This window comes from Pagrus pagrus, assembly GCF_965226575.1.
Source record: "Pagrus pagrus genome assembly, chromosome: 24".
Taxonomy (NCBI): Eukaryota; Metazoa; Chordata; class Actinopteri; order Spariformes; family Sparidae; genus Pagrus; species Pagrus pagrus.
Genome location: NC_140206.1, coordinates 11,400,936 through 11,419,690, shown reverse-complemented (window position 1 = coordinate 11,419,690; position 18,755 = coordinate 11,400,936). Strand labels below are relative to the sequence as shown.

At 42.6% G+C, this 18,755-nt stretch overlaps 1 protein-coding gene across 1 annotated transcript; it reads left to right on the top strand.

Moving 5' to 3' along the window:
- Positions 1-1,520: 1,520 nt before the first annotated feature.
- Positions 1,521-15,621, top strand: rnd3a (Rho family GTPase 3a). The gene is made up of 5 exons (XM_084346922.1): positions 1,521-1,958; positions 2,277-2,364; positions 11,524-11,633; positions 13,221-13,355; positions 13,610-15,621. The coding sequence occupies exons 1-5, from the start codon at positions 1,809-1,811 to the stop codon at positions 13,856-13,858; spliced, it is 732 nt and encodes a 243-aa protein (XP_084203048.1). The 5' UTR covers positions 1,521-1,808; the 3' UTR covers positions 13,859-15,621.
- Positions 15,622-18,755: the final 3,134 nt, after the last annotated feature.

The window sequence follows — 18,755 nt, the reverse complement described above, 5'->3', positions numbered from 1 at the left end:
TGATGATAATGAGGTGTCGCTGTGTCACCTTGAGATCAAATTTGACTCCACGTTACAGGTTACCCTTTATTGTTCTCTGGCCCAGCAGAAACCTTGTGTAAGCATATTTCTTTCATTGGTTTGATGGTAAGAATCTTTTACCAAAGTCATTGTATTGTTTCCTTTGCTCTTCCTTATCATACATACTGGAAACAGCTGTCAAGGTGTTGTTTAAGCGCTCTGAGTGATAAAATGCGAAACAGCTTCTTGTTGGCGTCCATGTTGCTCCGACATTCTGACATGAACAAGCCGGAAGAACGACTTCCTGACCTCCGAGAAGCATTATTGGCCATGGTCAATGTTATTATGGATCCCACTGCCTTTTTTGTCAAGACCCACCGTAATCCACCTGCCTCTAACCAATCTCGCCCCTAATGCCTGAACCTAATCAACCAAACAAACAGCGTCAACCAATCAGAGGCAGAGGGGGGATGGTTTTGTTGAGAAAAGCAGTAACGCCCCTAGACCTAATTTAGATTTTAGGTAGGCTATCATTTTATAATAACATAGAGAATACTCTCAAATCAAGAGCATTTGTATTTAATGGTAAATAAAACATTTTTTAAAGGAGCACTGTGGGGCTTCTGATTGGTACTGGAAGCCGGTCGTTAGTTTATGTTGGTAGACTCCATTTTTAAACTAACGTTAGCTACTGTCGCACTCCGCTAGCAGAGTGGAAAGAGGCACCGAGACGAGGCACGGAGATTGACAGGGAAGGTCTCATTTTTCATGTCGCGTTACAATTCCCTCACACATGGCTAATAAAAAAGTAATTAATACATGTAAATTGCCACAAATAATTACACAGAGCCCCTTTAAAGCATAAATTATTTTTAATATTATGCTAATTTAATGACATTTAACTTAACTTAAGGCCTCAAACGGAAGAATGTAAACAAAATTTTACTTCTGTCACAATGTCTTCATTTGTAGGACAGGTCTATGTTTACTTTTCACTAATCCCCCTTCATGTCAATGCTAATTGTAATTAGCAGTTAGGCTATAAGCAAACAAGCTAGTAGCATTATCAGTTAATGTCCTGTCCTTTTGTGGAAATGAATGTATATCTAAATGTCTTTATTTATTTGTTTATTTTGAGGTTGTGGTATTTAAATCTTTCATTTATATGAACAAATCAACAAAAATCACAGGACTTATAGTAAAACATAGCTGTGTGACAAGGTGCACTCTGGGATATTTCGCCCCAAACCAGGAAGTGACTCTTTTTTTAATGTTAGGAAAAAAAGATGGACATTTTAAAATGTCTGCCCTTTTTGCTTGTTGACATTTACTGGCATTTGTTGAGCACGGAGCGGGTCGTGGGTCGATGTTTTATGCCTCTTAATCTACCCCTGAAAAGGCTACTTTGTCTTAATGTGCTTGTGTTTTTTAAAAAAACAACTTCTGTCTTCGGTTTATTTTAATGTTAATCACCTTGTCTTTATTTGTTATGGAAGTTGTGGTCCGAAGGGGGGCGCCATGATGGAGGACGGGCCGGGGCCGGCAGGCTGCTGTGTGGAGGCTCGCGGGAGGGGACGAGCCTCGTGCAGACCGCTGCCATTGGCTCCTGCGACGTTATAAATACAGGCAAATGGCATTTACCGGCTCAGAGCAGGCGGAGACACAGGGGGAGGCAGGCAGGCAGTAAGACAGGCAAGTTGGGAGGCACCTCGACCGCATCTGTCGCTTCACTGTACACCTACGACGACGCAGGCAAGGCACCAGAGGATTGGGACTCATATTTTTACACTTTATCCCGACGGGAATCAATGAAGGAGAGACGCTCGTGTCAGAAATCATCTCTGAAATCCGGCATGGATCCCAGTCAGAGTGTGAAGTGTAAGATAGTGGTGGTGGGAGACAGCCAGTGCGGGAAGACTGCCCTGCTTCACGTGTTCGCCAAGGACTGTTTCCCTGAGGTGAGACCCTGCAGAGTGATGATGCTAATTAACCTGCTTTTATTAATACACTGGGCTGTTACGACCAAACATGTCGTGGGTTTTATGGAGATGGATGTGACAGATGCTCCAATAAAGATGAAGGACATTACCTTTATGATGCATGTATGTGTACATTAAACTGTGGTAGTACTGTGATACAAGTTGAGCATGTACAGGTAGTTATAACTGCAGCAGCACACATAGATGTAGTGTCATTCCTCTGTTTACAAGCTTATTTCTGGTCATTTTTCAAAGTTACAACACTTCATTTTCTTCTGCTTCCCATCTTTCCTGCAGAGCTATGTCCCCACCGTGTTCGAAAACTACACAGCCAGTTTTGAAATCGACACTCAGAGGATCGAGCTCAGTTTGTGGGACACCTCAGGTAATTACGCCCTCCCTTCTTCCCTCAGCTCTCTCTTGTCTTGCCTGCTCCATGTTTGGGTGTCACTGAGAGTCAGTTGTGGTGCAATGTGGGGACATGTCCAAACACGCAGGCCACTTGTGCAAAAAGCTTCCTGTGACCCCTGTGGACATGCCGCTCCCGCTGATAAGAAATGATCCGGTAGAGGTACAGTTTCATCCGGAGTTTGGCCACATCCTCTTAAATTAAAGGAGCGCTATGTAGTTTTTGGACAAATTGTAATCAGAAGAGAAAAATCTCAATAGATAAACAAACTCTCTTTGTCTTCATGACATGATAACAAACTGACCTTAAAGGACAACACAATTTCATACTGTTTACTTTGTTTATATGTGGCAGACCCTGCCACCTTTCTAGCTTCAAACAGATCAGTCATGTAACAATAACTATTTCTGAGTTTGTATTATTACCTCATTAATATTGTTAATAGTCAAATTCTGTGTTTGAATTTATTCTCCAAAACTACATAGCGCCCCTTTAACGCCACACGCTGAGGTATTCCCCTTAAACCATGAGCCATAAAGAGGCTCAGGCTCACATTTTTTTTGAATAATGAAATTAATCTCTGACCCATTTTAATCAATAAAGCTGGGTTAATCCTTTTCTCTGGAGTCTGGAGTTGCTGCTCCTACAAGCCAGGCACGTTTCCTGCTCACATTGTGAAAGCCGCTCACCTTTTACCTACATAGAAATGGTTATAGTCTTATAAGCTATAAGTGTTAACACAGAAATGCATCAAAGTGCAGCGTTTTGATTTATGAATTCCTCCCGGCCGAGCAAATCGAAAGCAGAAACAGGAAAGGAACGATAATGACAGGCTGAACGGAGCTCATATTCATACATCTGGAGAACATACTTTGAAATTCTCCCCATTGGGGTTTTTGGGAAAGTTTTGTTGTGCAACACGTGTACTGACTCTCTGGTTTTTATCGCTTTGTTGGTCGGACTTTGTGTTCAGGGTCCAAACCAGCTGCTGCATCCCCTGTGTGTATGTGTGTGTGCTTAAATGTGTGTTTGAGGGTAAACAAACCCACTTTCCCATCAATCAATGCCCGAGCAGTGAATAGCACAGCAGTCAGGCGTGAGTGAGGCGTATGTTGCGTGTGTGCGAGCATTTGGTGTGTGTGTGTGTGTGTGTGTGTGTGTGTGTGTGTGTGTGTGTGTGTGTGTGTGTGATGGGCGGGGACAAGCACACAGCCAGCTGTTGTGGGTCTCTGGCCTGGAATTCCTGAGCGATGTTTGAGTTACTTTCCCGAATGTGGAGATCAGCATGAAAAACGTTTGTCCTCCTCGGAAAAGAAACAAAGAAACAGAGTCAGTTAATAGTAAGCATCATTAATAAATGGTAAATTTATAGTTAAGTAATCATTAGTAAATAGTTATTTCACTGTTAACAACCAATGAAATGTTTTATAAACAATAATTTGAGCAGTTGTTTACGTAAAGTTGCAACCAGTGTTTATAATACTTTATAAATGTTTAATAAACACTTTGTAGTTAGTGTATAAACATTTGGATGTAAGTTATGTTTATAAACCTTATAACTGTTTGGTAATTGTTTTATAAAGCATTTAATTCTTTTTCCACTATTAACTAAGCATTAATTAACTATTTATTAATGATGCTTACTATAAAGTGTTACCATCAATTTGTACAAGTTCTGATTTCACACAAATTTTGACAGTTGGATCTCATTTGGGCAGCAAAAGCCGCTACATGAAGTCAGATTTTTACTGTTTTATAGTAAAACTCGGCATCAGCACATAGTCCTCGTTTTCAGGAGTTGTAACAGTACAAGTGAGCAAAACAAGGAGCTCACATTTCAAATTCTTCCACCCCTACAGAATGTGTGTTTTCGTTGAAGTGGAGAGGCGAAGAAATGAAAGCCGGCCAGAGTGAGAATTTTGTTTTATTGCACTGTGTTGGCCGGTCGCCTGGAGCCATTTTTCTTTTTCTCTCTCTGCTTCATAAAACAGCGAGGGGGGGACGTGGTTCCTATTAGATCAGCGGGTCTGAGATGGAGCCAGCCTCCCCCCCTCCGCCTTCCTTCAATCCTCACCCAACACACACAAGCATGCACACACACCCAGTGACTGATTGATACAGCTTTCGGCTTGACTGGTCCCTTTGTAGAGACACCCATCGTCTATGGCCGATCCAATTGATCCGTTATCTCCAGAGGTGTGCTGGGGGGGGGGGGGGGGGGGTGCAGTATGTGTGTGTATGTGTGTTTGACCCCAGCATGCACTCGGACAAAGACCAGGACGCAGAGATGAAGACAAACACTCCATACTTCCACCCCCCCTCCCTCACAAACACACACCGTGGTGGTCTTTGTTCTGCTGTGATGAGTGGCCTAATGAGCAGCCTGGTGTGTGTGTGTGTGTGTTTAAAAGGGAGGGTGATGAGAGTAATTTGGGTCATTAAGGTAAATGCCTGCCAGTTGTATTGCCTTCCATTTGTCCCCCACCCTGCTCGTCTGTGCTAGCTTCGCCTCCCCTGACTGAGGGTGGGGCCCGTCGGGGCCGAGGCGCAGCCTTTGATGCTTCGCACTTCTTTCACCGGCAGAGGAAGCGGTTTATGCTGTCTGTCTGCCCGCCTGCTCGTCTAAATGAGCTGCAAAGGTGTTTGTTTGAGAGTCAAACTGGAGGATAGGAAGAGATAGTGAAGGTAAACAGAACAACCCCTGTGGCTCTGTGCCCGAGGCCCCCTTTCATTTTCCTGAGTTGAAAGAGCAAAAATGCCTCTGAAAACCTATAACTAGGTAATCTCAGACAGGGCTGCTTAAAACAGCAATTTTCATTTTTGACTATTTAGTTTTTTTCCCCCTTTTTTGTGCTTAGGAGGTTAGGTGGTGATGTCTTTACATTGCTTTTCCAACAGTCCTAAACCCAAAGATATTGAATTTACAGTCCTATTAACTGGATCAATAATTGATTAATTTTGGGCCACATGGAGGCTTGACAGCAAGATGTAAACACAACACTGTCTATTTGCTAATGGCTATTAGCAGTTAGTTGCTTATGTACACATCAAGCAGCTCCGAATAACATTAGCATTTCATTAGGCTCATAAATGTATGTCCAGCATTCCTGTTTGCACCAGCTTGTGAGGGCAACATCTGTCTCTGTAGCTGCTAAACGATTCGTTATGTTCACAAGCTAGTTGCTACCTTTCCTTCTGTTGTTTACTGTGTTTCTTATTGCTCTTTAAACAACCGTTTGTTGCGTGTGAAATCAAAACAATGAGCTGAAAGATGCTAAAATTATCTTTTTATAACATGATAAATGTACGTCCAGTTCCTCCATTCCTAAATATGTGGCTATTTAGCTGCTAAACGTTCTGCTATGTTCACAAGCTAGTCCCTAACTTTCTTTCTGCTGTTTGTTTCTTTTTCTTTGTTCTGCTCTTATAACAGCCGCTTGTTGCATTTGGAAACGATCCCATGAGAGCGCTGAGAGTGAACCTAAACAGTTAAGTTTCAGGCCGGGAAACCAAAACAACGAGCTGAAAGAGGCTAAAATGATCTGACGGGGGTCAGGTGTATAATTCTCAGGCGACCCCTTTCACAGTCATCTGATCCATTGTTTATATTAAACACCGATTAAAGCAGCTTTTAAATTTCTGTCAATCAACTTATCGTTTCGGCGCTAATCCCAGGCTCATGGAAGGTCTGTTTCAACAGATTTTGCACCTTTGTGCTTGTGAAATATTCATGATGTACTTGTCAAATGACTGCAGGAAACATAGAATTAGTAGCTTAGTATTTAGTACTTCATATTTAGAGATGTTTGTTGCAATTTTCTTAAGCTAGGACACATAAAAGCTTCAATAAAAACAGCACAACACAAACTCCTCGGCATTTCCACATCAAGGACTCCCAATGAGACACTTACGTTAGACTCCAAGGATCTCATTTAATGGTATTCATCCTTGGGAACCTTAAGGGAAAGTTCTTGTTGTTTTTGTTTGGAGCTGATTGGAACAGCTGCCAACTTTGCGCATTAAAAGATGACCCACTTTGACAAACAGGAAGAAAGTCAGATAAAGGAGTTTGAAAGGAAGATACAGGATGACATGGTTTGGTCAGATGATCACTTCCCTCTGTAGTTTCTCGAGCACGTTGCATGTGCCGTTTCCCCCCGTAATGCCGGACAGCTTGGCTATGGGACGTTTTCATGCACCCAGTAAGCCCCTCAGCCGCTCACACACACTGTGCCCCCTCCATTCCTCCATCGGCAGCCATTGTTGCACTGGATCACATTTCTGGGCTCAGCGAATTGGAGCCGCATGTCTGGCATTCCTCAGACTAAAGGTTTCTACTTCCTCCTCCACAAAGACCCCTATTGTACCCAGCAGGCCCAGATCCTTGGCGGGGTGAAAGAGAAGTGGCGTGGTTCACTAAAGCCCTACCTCGTTTCTAAAAGGGAAATTGAATCACAGTGGAATTTGCCGGCTGGCGAGAGAGCATTGAGCCGTTGTTGGATATACAGTGTATGAACTAAGGGACGTTGGAATTCTGGGAGAGATGAATGGACTTCCTGTCTGCTAATGTCATGGAAATACTGTGTGATGTTACACCTGACATTAAAATCTGTGTCCGGTCTTGACACCGAACACTTTGCATTCTGGGCTCTCCGTGTCCTGCTGTACACCTGCTCAAATATGCTGCCTGTTTGAAAGCCAATGTTAAACTTCACTGGTGTTTTTGTGTTAGCCGTAATGTGGTCGCACTTGATTCACACTTTGTTGTTAATGTGGCTTTGAGTGTCCTTAACAGCACCTACAGAGCTCATTACTGTGGATCTCAACAGTGGTCCATTCACATGTGGATGTTAGCTTTTCAGTCGGTTGGATTACCGTTGGAGTGTTTGTCTTGTTGAACCCTTCCACAGTGAAGGAGTTACATCTTACAAAAACAACTGGATCATAAGTAAAGCAAGTTTTGGCCAAACAACTGTATACACTAGGGCTGGATTTCTTATTGTTGCATTGCGTAATATCTTAACATATTTTACGGTGTTGTAACTTAATTGTAACTTAACATTATATTGAGACAAAGTATCAATATCACACATATATCATTGTATCATGTCTTATGGTAGCAAATAGTAACATTGTAACTAAACATGTTGATACAAAGTAACATCACACATACAGATGTATCATATCTTATGGTATAGTGTATAATGGTATAGTAACACTGTATGTTGATATTATATTGCAATGATGTAACAATGCACATATATAATCGGATCATATAATATTGTATTGTCACATTGCATCATAACATATGTAAATGGTAATATCATTACATATCGTATTGCATTGTAAGACATTGTAATATGTGTTATTGTGTCATTAAGCATTTGATGCCGTTTCAAATTTTAAGTGGCAGGATGGCAGTGTTTGCACCAACAGATATCTTGGTAACCACAGCAACTACAGCAGATATTGGTTCAGGTTACTTCAGTTTAAATTGCTCCCTGTCTCCTCTGTTTGTGTTGGATGTGTCTGGCTGCTGAGAGGTTATATATTTAAGCTGGATGGTGTAGGATGGCTCGACGTGCCTGTTGGTGTTTGTTGTTTCCACAGGTGTTCCCGAAGGCTTAATGCCTCCCTCCACACACACACACACACACACATGCTCACTGCCCCTCTGCTCAGTTTTGCTCAGCTATGTTAGCTATGCAGTAAATCAGCAGGCCTGCAGACCTGTTGCCATACCTCCAGACTGTCAGACGCAGCTGGCTTACCTCAGGACTATGTGTGCTTGTGTGAGATAAAGTACATTTCCATGTCAGTAAGCCATTTGTGTAAAGGCTTCCTACAGGTATTTGGATGTCTCGAACATCATGGAATATTTAAGAAACAGTATCCCAGACAGGCAACATCCAGAATGAATGTCGGCTTTTTTTAGTCTTTTGGTGGAAGTCAGGGAACATCTGGGAATTTGAATAATGACTCACATTACATGAATAGAGCAGTATGTATTTTCCAACTCGTTTCATGTGTATTTATTGCATTAAGCGATGCCTTTCATCCCAGCTGTCGTGGAAATGAGCCTGAAAAAGCACATTAGCAAACCAGGAAGGAAGGACGTTTTTACATCTTGGAAGGGATTCTACTCGGTCATGGAAAGTCATTTGGTTTTTCATCGGGACCACAGTGGAAGTTGGGTATTGTTTCACGTTATAGCACAGCATCCTCCTAATGTCAGTGTGCACGACAGTATTCATTTGCTGTGAGCGAGACGCAAGGGAGGATATGTTCAAGAGAAGGCGAGGGGGCTGGAGAGTGTGTGTCACTGTGTGTTTAAAGGACAGGGAGGGTGGACAGGGTGTGTGTCTTCCTTCCAGATTTAGAGATCCTGTGGGAGAACAATGACAGGAGCTAATTAGATGACAGTCACCAGGTCTTTGTGCGTGTGTGTGTGTATACTAGTGTGTGTGCGTTAGCTGTGGGATTTCCTCTTATCTTTCCAGTTGGCAGGAAGATGACCTCGAAGCAGAGTTTAGTCTCAGACGCAGGCCTAATGCAGTTACGACTGCTGTAAACGGCAAACAAGAAGGAAAACGTCTCCTATTAAAATCCTCCTGAAAACCATTAGACCTGTATACACACACTTCACCGCGCCACATGCAAATTTTTGATCCTCTCTGAAAGTTGCCGCTCTTCACTTTCCTGTTTATGTTGTGCAGCTGGAAATAGTTTGCCGAGATGCACTCAGGGAGCTTTGCAGCTATAAATACTTTAATCTCCAGGTGAAATTCACAGGGATACGCGCAGACACTCAGAGACACTTTGAAAACAAGACCTCACACACCGCACCCCGCAACTCAGATATGTGTGTTTCATCTCATCGGGGTGGTGAATACAATCAATTCATTGGAAAATGTCAAGCGACTGCAGTTTACCCTTTCAGTGGCAGGGTCCTATTTTTCCTGTGATTGGTTCCAGGCGGGGAGGGCTGAACAAAAAAAAGAAGAAGGGAAACAATGAAATGTGGTCGTGATTGATTGTGAGACAGCCATGAAAAATGGGAAATAAATTCTTGCGGGGGGATCGCACATTCCTCATCGCCTCGTACTTCCTGTGTTGTGTCTGCGATAGCTGCTCAGTGTCAAGACTTTTTGTTTAGGTGGTGTCACCTATCAGACGGCTTTCCAAGAGATCCTCGGAGAGCGAGCTGGAAAAGCAGAAAAGTCGTTGGGAAATAACGAGCCCGTGCCCATCTGAAACACATTATGTTTAGATCAAGACATTAAAATAAATTATTCTGTGTAGTTCCTGGCGGCTTCACTTCCCTGACAGGCAGTTTTTCATATAGTTAAATCCATGAAGACAGAATTAGCTACATCCTGGACGGCCTGCGTGTATTGACATTTGAGGAAATGATACTTTCAAATTCAGGGTTTGAGCCAGAGCACGGCATTGTGTCGTCAAACATAAATTGTCCTTTCAGTAATAGCCCCAAATAAAATCCAGGGCTGTGAAACTGGTAGCCTGTAAACGTTTATTGCAAATCAGTGTCTGTAACCAAATGTGGTTTGTTAGCAAGAAATGCCAGCTCTGTGCTGTTTTAATATTTAAAAAGTTAGCAAGGATCCTCTTTTTGCTGTCTACATCGAGGACAAAGGGAGTTATTGCCATGAAATGATCTAACATAAGCTAAACATGATTTTCCAGCGCTCTGTGCTATAGCTAGCAAGCAGTCAAGTAGGCTATTGGCCGGCAGCTAATGCTAGCAGATAGTTGATAATAGTATGAGTGCCTTTCATACTTTATAGCACATGATGTCAATGTTTTAATCACCTAAATCTGGATTTCTGAGGATTGCAAAAATATTGATTAGTGGCACAAACAAGGAGTTATTTCTAATATTCTCATATAATTTTGATATTAATTTGTTGCATTTGGTGGTTGCACAGTTTTCAAAGTATTGTTGACCCCTAGCTAAGTTTGAATCCGCCCATTTGACCTCCGAACACTGACCATGCCTGATTGCGGAGACGGATACAGTTCAGATTTCTGTGCAGCAATGGTTGGTTTATTGCGCACACGTCAGCTGGTGTCGTACTTTGTTCTGCGCTGCCCAGGCCTGGAAGGAAACGTGGATTGTTTAAACGGTGTCGTCTCCCATCCAGACTGTTTAGATTAGGATAACTAGATCCCTGTGTGTGTGTGTGTGTGTGTGTGTGTGTGTGTGTGTGCATGTGACAGTGCATTCCAGGCCTTTTTTCCACAGCAGTGTTTGGAAAGGACCTCCCAGGGGGACCTTCAGTTGCCCAAAAACAAAATTCTCCAGATTTTTGGCAGCCGCTTGTGTGTGGTCAGCTCTAGCTTGTCATGTGATCTTGACTCACCTTGACATGACGCCACCCTCTCCTCCCCTCCTCCACCTCCCCTTCCTCTCCGGAGATGTTTCAGTCTGGCGGAGAGATGGGCGTCTCCCTCACACATGGCTTCAATTTTGAGGAGGGAGTAATTTCCTCGCTCTGAAGTTCTCTGTTTCTCCGGAGAGGATTTCTTCAACAAGTGATCTTGTCGCAGTCAGCACATATTTTCTACTGATGCGGCGTTATTTGTTTTTCTCGCCTGGTTGCCATGGATTATGGCTGAGCTGCAATCATGTCATGTGAGAAATAACTGTCAGAAATGCTTTGGAGTGTAAAGCGATGATTTGGCCGCGTTCATGCATTTTAGATGTTTTAATGTTTCATGTAGTCGCTGCCCCTCGCTTTAGGTATTTCTTCTTTCAGTACAGCTACAACTCAGTGTCCTTGAGTAAAAAAAAAGTTATTGAACTGGAAAACCAGGGCTAATCCAGCCTTGTGACACAAGTACAATTTTATGTCTGTAAAGCATTGATGGCAAGATTTGTACTGGTGTCCCTGGGGCTGAATCCTCGTTCAGAGTATCCCATTATGGCCTTCAACAGCAAACTGAAGCCATCATGAGCAGAGTGCTCAGAATTGTTTTCTGCAGGCCAGTCTTAAATTCAGAAGGATGACATGAAAAATTGCATTGACCTGGTTTATGTACATTTGTGAGTGCCCTACAGCTTCAAAGAGCAGTCAACTGAATCTGAATTTGGTTTCTTGTTTTCCTTTGTTTCAGGATCTCCGTACTACGACAATGTCAGGCCCCTCTCCTATCCGGACTCTGACGCCGTCCTCATCTGTTTCGACATCAGCCGCCCTGAAACACTCGACAGCGTGCTGAAAAAGGTTTGTTGCTCTTTTTTTTTAATGCCACTTTCATTCAAGAGGCGTTCATCAAGCCTTTGATTAAGCCTTTAAACTCCAAACATTCCTCTCCTTTGATTTAGTTTGATCTGCTGACAAAGACCATGGTGCATTTAACTGGATCAAAAGTCTAGGTCTACGGTCAAACGATTTTTTTTGGAGTCTCGGTCACGTCAGATCTCGTGATGTGAAGTCGTAAAGCTGTAGTGTGACTGGAAAGTCGCTGGGTCAAGTTTCTCACATGGAGCTGCTGGGCGGTTAACATATGACTGTGGTCGAACTGGTTGATTCCCACAGGTCGGACTGTGTCCTGAACACAAAGCATGACATGCAGCCTCAGTCATCTGACTGATGGTACTAAAAATGTAAAACCATTGTTCTCTACAGTTAAAATACACCTGGCATGTGCTCTTCTTTTGTAAGGAACTTCCTGTTTCCATGGTGTTTATTTTAGCTGTCCATAAAAATTAAATTTGGGGTTTTGGCAAGTGTGTATGTTGGACCCAATCCAAAACCGAACCATGGAAAGACCTACATGAACTTGGCATCAATACATAGTTTTTTTTATAGAAAAAGACAGTCTTAAAGTCACCCAAGAACACATAGACCATGATCTCAACCCAACCCACAACCAATCGGACCCAACCATCTTATTTATTCCGCCTAGAACTTAACTGATTGAATCTAGAAATTGAAGCTACAGCCATGTGTGGCAGCCATATTGGAGGGTCTTAATGTTTTCACCACACACCCAGCTACGGTAGTGTTAAATCACGTTGGTGTTGGCTCGTGAACAGCTGTATTGTTTTATTCATCTGTTCTGCACACTGTAATCTGTCATTAGCAGTAATTAGGAACTTATTGAGCAGTTGTTCTGCTTACTGGGCTGTTTGCTCACATGCTTCAATGTGAGCGTCTGTCTGGTGATCAAACTGTGGGGTTGTGGTTGCTAAAGCTAATGTTTCAGGCAGCGAGCGTCCAGATTAGAACGAGCGTTGGTCGAGGCTTTTCAGTCAAGTGGTGTTTGTGCAGACAGAAGGTGATACACACACACTGTACGAAACAACTTCCTCTTTGGATGTCGATGAACTTGATCCCCTGACCAGCCAGCCAGCCAGCCAGTCAGCCCTGAGGCACATTAGCCCCAGATTAAAGCCCCTGGAGAAATGCCATTGATCACAGAGCATTTATTGTTGTCAGGGAGGAAACATGGGGATTATTTGTAGTTCCTTTCCAGGGTTCAAAGCGTGAGGGGCTCCAGGAAGTGGCAGCTGTAACCTTTGTACTTAAAGGACGGGTGACGGGGGTAGAGCTCATGGGATTTTGTGGCCAACATACATATTTTAACAAATATTTGAACCCTTTATTGGCTTTAATCATCATTCTCATGCATTAGGCTTTGGTTGGTCTTTTGAGAAAATGGTGCTTAATATCAATCTTCTACTCATATTATACCCTTTTGTTTAACATCAGTGGTAGATAATTTTCCCATTTTTCTTCCAAATGTTGAATGACTCAAGAAGAAACATCGAATGTTGCGTGATTACAAGCTTTTGTCTTTCTCCACAGTGGAAAGGGGAGATCCAGGAGTTTTGTCCCAACACTAAGATGCTGTTGGTTGGATGTAAGTCGGACCTGCGCACCGACCTGAGCACACTGGTGGAGCTTTCCAACCACAGACAGACACCAGTTTCTTATGACCAGGTATGATTACCAGCATTGTAACATTTTTAAACTCTAGAAAATTGAATGAAACGTGCAATGAGTAAATCGGTTTGTGACCGAGATCATTAATGAATAATCCCTCATTGTACACTATGTTAAGCCGTGTTTAACTGATCCCTAAGATCGAAAATCCTTCCGTCATCTTTGACGCGAGTGCTTAGAAATGCGCTGACCTCTTGCTAACCTGAGCCTTTTCGTCCGGTGGTGACCATATTTGACCTCTTCCTCCTCAGGGCTCCAGCATGGCGAAGCAGATCTCGGCGCCCTACATCGAGTGCTCGGCCCAGCAGTCGGAGAACAGCGTCAGAGACATTTTCCACGTGGCGACGCTGGCTTGCATCAACAAAAACAACAAAAACGTCAAGCGCAGCAAGGCCGCCCGCGGGAACAAGAGGATTTCACACATGCCCGGAAGGCCCGACCTGGCGGCTGTGGCCTCGGACCTCCGGAAGGACAAAGCCAAAAGTTGCTCGGTCATGTGACTGATCAGACTGAGGAGGATTAGACTGAGAATGAGGACAGAGCACAGTGCAAGCAGGAAGCTACGGGGCAGCGCTCTTTCCTGCATGTTAAAGACCCCTTATTTGTCTGGAAAGGGGTTTTATAAGCTTCAATTGATGTACATGTTACTGGAATACTCTGCACCAATGAAAACTCAATGCGTAGTAGCGTCCCAACCCATGTGGCCCCCCGCCCCACCAGATGAGGAAGCTATCTGTCAGCGAGCTACCTGCTCGGGGAAGTGACCCGCTTCCTCTTGGACGACGAAGCGGATGCAGTCGAGGCTTTCCACCACCAAACAGGAAATGAGCGGGAGGAGTGATGTCATTAGGAGATGCTCATTCGTAAAGGAAGGGTGTGAGAACATGTGATCTTCTGAATGGGAGCCAAAGCCGGTGATGGGGGTTTGCTGCCTGGGAAAAAAAAAAAGAGGAGCTGCTGTTGTTTGTGCTGGATCAAAGACTTTTTGCTCGGAGGGTTACACAACAACTCGTCACGGTAGTTGAACTGATTCACTCTCACCCCTGCTCCTGTAACTGTTAGTGTGTGTGCAGAGGAGCTTAGAGGAGGAATTTCTTAGTCCTGCGTGAAGGAAACCTGACGCTGTTTGTCCCCCTGTCTCTGATATGTTGTCGGTATAATGTGAAGTCGTTGGTGTGTAACTGCATCGTTTCATTTTTAGCTTCATCCCAATGAGTTTCCACCGTGATCCAAGGAGCCGAACGATTCCTCCGGTCACGCCCAAGCCGTTTGTGTTTATAACTGCACGTTTGTACTAGTCAGACAGCCGCTCTGCGCCCGTTTATTTCACCTCAACAGCTATGGATACATGATGACTCTCTGAAGACACATCATGCTAACTGTTCTCCACACTGACGGTTTATGGAGTCATAAGTTAAAATGACTCAAAGCTGTTTTTCAGCCTCTTGGATTTGGCCAACAATTCCTTCAATCTGTGTGATGAGCAAATGCATTTTAAAACCCTTAATGGACTTTTAATGGGCCCAAAAGCTTTAATTGACCAACATTTGACAAAATTCGAGCAACTGTGTGAAATGTCCAAACAAGGCTGACAGCCAGTTTTGAGCTATGAATCATTTTTCCACTGCACTTCAGGGAGGGAGTGGAAATGAGAACAACAATTAAAGCTTGTTTATTAGGCTCTGAAAACATCAGAGCGTTCTGCTTTGCATTCCCCTGAAGTGTTCAGACTCTGCTGTCTGGCAAAATGTTAAACAACGCCCGGTCACACCAGTGTTTAAAATGGCATACATTTGCAATAAAAATCGTTTCTTGTGAATTCGTGCCATTGACCATTAGTTAACAGTCTCGGCAGTGCTGACTTTTGAGGGAATGGATAATGAGAAAGTCCATACTGATGGAATCTATTATAGTTAATTAGCTGTGTTGCACCATTCATTGAATACATCTTTTAAATAAACTGTGTGAACTTAGTGTGCTGTTAGCAGCCAAGCTAATGAGCTTGCTAATTAGCAAACACTCAGCAGACTTAGCAAACTTGGATAGCTTTTTTCCCCCGTCAGTAACGCTTCATTGCAGAGCTCCAGCTATTCATTGATTAGACGATGGACAGGAAATCAACTATTTGGGGTAAACAATACAGATAAAAAGGTAAGGCAGCTATTGTGTCTGACCTGGCTTGCTAGCATTAGCGGTTAGCTGCCTAGCTACTAGCCCTCACCTTCTAAAACAGCATATTTTGCCACTTTCTGGTGTGACCAGGCCTTTTTCTTAAAATTGGATAATATTATTTCCCCCCCATGGTTTGGTAACTTTAGTGTATGGGTTTTATAACCCTTAGCCCTGTGGGTCTCAAGTGTTTTTAAAGTTGTGGTTGTCTCTCTAACAACAGTGCAATTAATGAGCTGTTCAAATATCAAAAGGTATTGATGCACTTTCAATGTAACTTTCAAACTTTCCCAATTAGCTTGTTCAAAATGCCAGCGCTGTCACGTTAGACAGCTCAGTGGCCCCGACTCTTATCTTCATTTTCTAATCTGTCGTCTCCTCCCCATGTACATTATCATGTTTTTTCTTGAATGTTGATGTCACCTTCAAATGTCTTTGCCGATGTTGTTGCCGCAATATTTATTGAATTATATATTTTCCCTTTAGAATAAATGCAAATGGAATTGAAGAAAGTGTGTTTTCTGTTCATTGAGAGAAAAAAATGGTACAGAACGGAAATAGTTTTGCAATCTTATCACTTTGCCGCAACATCCAGTCCACTCACAGGAAGCACAGATGTCCTCAGTTTGAAGCAAACAGATTGTAGATGAATATATCCTACAGGGAAGCTGATTTGTGAAAAACTGTGTTCTCTAAGAATACATCTACACATCTTTACAATCTCAATTAGATGCAAATGAGTTTTGAGACCATACTTGTACGACATAATAAGGCTGATAGCAATCTGACATTTGGTACTTACCATTTTTATCTGGTCAAGCTCAGGCTGCTATCAAGGACATACTAATTATTCTTCATCTTAAAGTTGACTTCATATGTAAACCAGTATGTTGAAATGGTATCTCGTAATTCCCTGTGTGGTTATTCAGTAGATCAGGTATCAGATACAGGCTGAAGCAGGTAAACATGTGGACCACAGCACCTGTGGTGTAAACAACTCAATGCCAGGCACATCTGTGCGTTTATGTAAAGAGCTTTTCAATCATAGCCATATTGCACAGGTGCCAGCTTTCTGAGAGAAAAATTGGACATAAAGTACCTCATGAATAAATGCAAAATGTTTCCAAGAAGCCACTACACCATCTCAGCCATGAAACAGATATATAACCCAGCAGCTGAATCGACTAAAAAGTACAAGAGAGAGTAGAAGAAAAATCAACTTCCTCACTTTGAACAGGAAATGAAATAAGTTGAAATGCACAAACATTAGGTTTGGTTATACTGATTCTGAGTTCAGATAAGGTGTTAACTGACTGTGCTTTTGTTTGCCTTCATCCTTTAATTGCATTAATTTGGACAAAGGACACACCTGTGATCTGTTGTCATGATTGCACAGGTGCGGCTGATATAAGGCCAGTTAGTTACAGACAGACAAAGCCTCGCAGCTGAAATGTGATGGTAGCCTTTGTTTGCTCTCCCCGACAAAAAGCTTTTTACATGTGCAGTACACAGACATGCCCGGAGTCAAATCTCTTAGAAACCATAAATACAGCCGGTATTTTCCTCGGGGTTTATATGTGCTTTGGTGGATTATGCAAAGTTTGCTTTTGCCAGACTGTGTAGGGCGGTGTATTATTTTTAAAGACCCATCTAAATGGAGATGAGATGTGAGCTTGTGACAGGGAGGTTTATTGATGTCCGAACGGGGAAAATTTGGGTGTGGAATGAAGCTAGTCATGTCAACAATACTGTAAATCCTCTGCTGGGCCCTGTGCTCCGTACACAGATAACCGAATTAACTTTATTTGATTTTTGAGGATTTGACACAAGCCTGTTTCTTCTCAGTCCTCCCGGCCTGGCTTAAAGTTATATGGAGATGTTGTCATAGTAACAAGTCTTTAAGCCCAAACCTGCAAACGTTGGGTTTATTCACAGTTTGGTGGACCAGATCCTTTCATCTCGAACCCCAGATGAAGCCATTTTCAGATACAAATACACTAATTGAAAGATGATGATATGATTTCAGATGAGAACATGATTATCCTCTGAAATATCATCAAAATCTGTTGGTGTATTTGTTTTATTTTTTACAGTTATTAGTCAAATTGGCTACACAATAGTACATTTCACTATGAGCAAAAGAAGTATTCAATCAATATGTCATTAAAGCTGCAATACAGAAAGAATTGGCCACCCATTGGATTCAAACTGCCAACAAATAGGGGAAGCATGTCACCAGAGAAACTGCTAACTGTATGCTATTTAAACATCCATGACTGTAGCTACTGTTAGCCTGTTAGCTCAGTTAGCCCTGCAGCTAGTCCAACCACTAGGGAAGCACTAGCAACAGAGTTTTGGACTGCACATTAGCTGGATGAGAATAACAAGATCAGTTAATCCTGCTAACGTAATGCTAGCTTGATAAATGGGGCCCAGCTCGTCACAAGTTAAAGTTATGTACAGCAGCTTATGAAAGAAAGAAAAAAAAGACTGAGCTGCCTGAGCTTACTGGAAAATATTGCAGATTTCATACTAAATTGGTTAAAATAGTTTACAGAAGAGTGTTAACATTCACGTCTTCAGTATGACAACAATCTTCCCTTTCAGAAAAACAAGTTGGACTCGAGTCCTTGACTGCGTTGACATCTCAGTGAAAAGCAGGTTTTGTAGCAGCTGAATGGAACAAAAAGCTCTCTGTGAGTCAGACCACATCGTCTCGTCTGCCCTGAAAAGCTACAGTATCACTACGAGCAGACAATGTCGTACAGGCCGTGGTAAATTCCCCGGGGCTGCCGAGCATGCAAACTGCTTTTGCTCACATAGCGGGCCTATATATCATGCAATGACTTCATCGCATATATAGGGCCTCAGATGTATTAGGTTGTCAGGGGCAGGAAAACAGGGCTGTCAGGTGGGAAATAAATGTCAGAGATGAAAGACGCACAACTGTGCTCTTTATGGCTGCATGGAGGAGCCTATTTAGTTTCCAAGTTACATGCATTAACATTAGATTTAAGTCTCATTTGTGACATTTATTCCTCAGTGACGTGACATACTGAAGCTAAAATATCTAAATATCCCAACAGCCCTAATAAAAAGTAAAGTTTTTAGCATCTTTAAAGGTCCAGTGCGTAGGATTTAGGAAGATCTATTGGCAGAAATGGAAGATAATAATCAAAATTATGTTTTTATTGTTTTCTTGTCTTTGTGCTAAGCTAAGCTAATCAG

Excerpts from the sequence above, each read along its gene's own strand:
- rnd3a (XM_084346922.1), top strand. The coding sequence starts at position 1,809 with ATGAAGGAGAGACGCTCGTGTCAGAAATCATCTCTGAAATCCGGCATG. Across the intron at positions 1,959-2,276 it reads CCAAGGACTGTTTCCCTGAG|AGCTATGTCCCCACCGTGTT; the intron begins GTGAGACCCTGC and ends TCTTTCCTGCAG. Across the intron at positions 13,356-13,609 it reads CACCAGTTTCTTATGACCAG|GGCTCCAGCATGGCGAAGCA; the intron begins GTATGATTACCA and ends CTTCCTCCTCAG.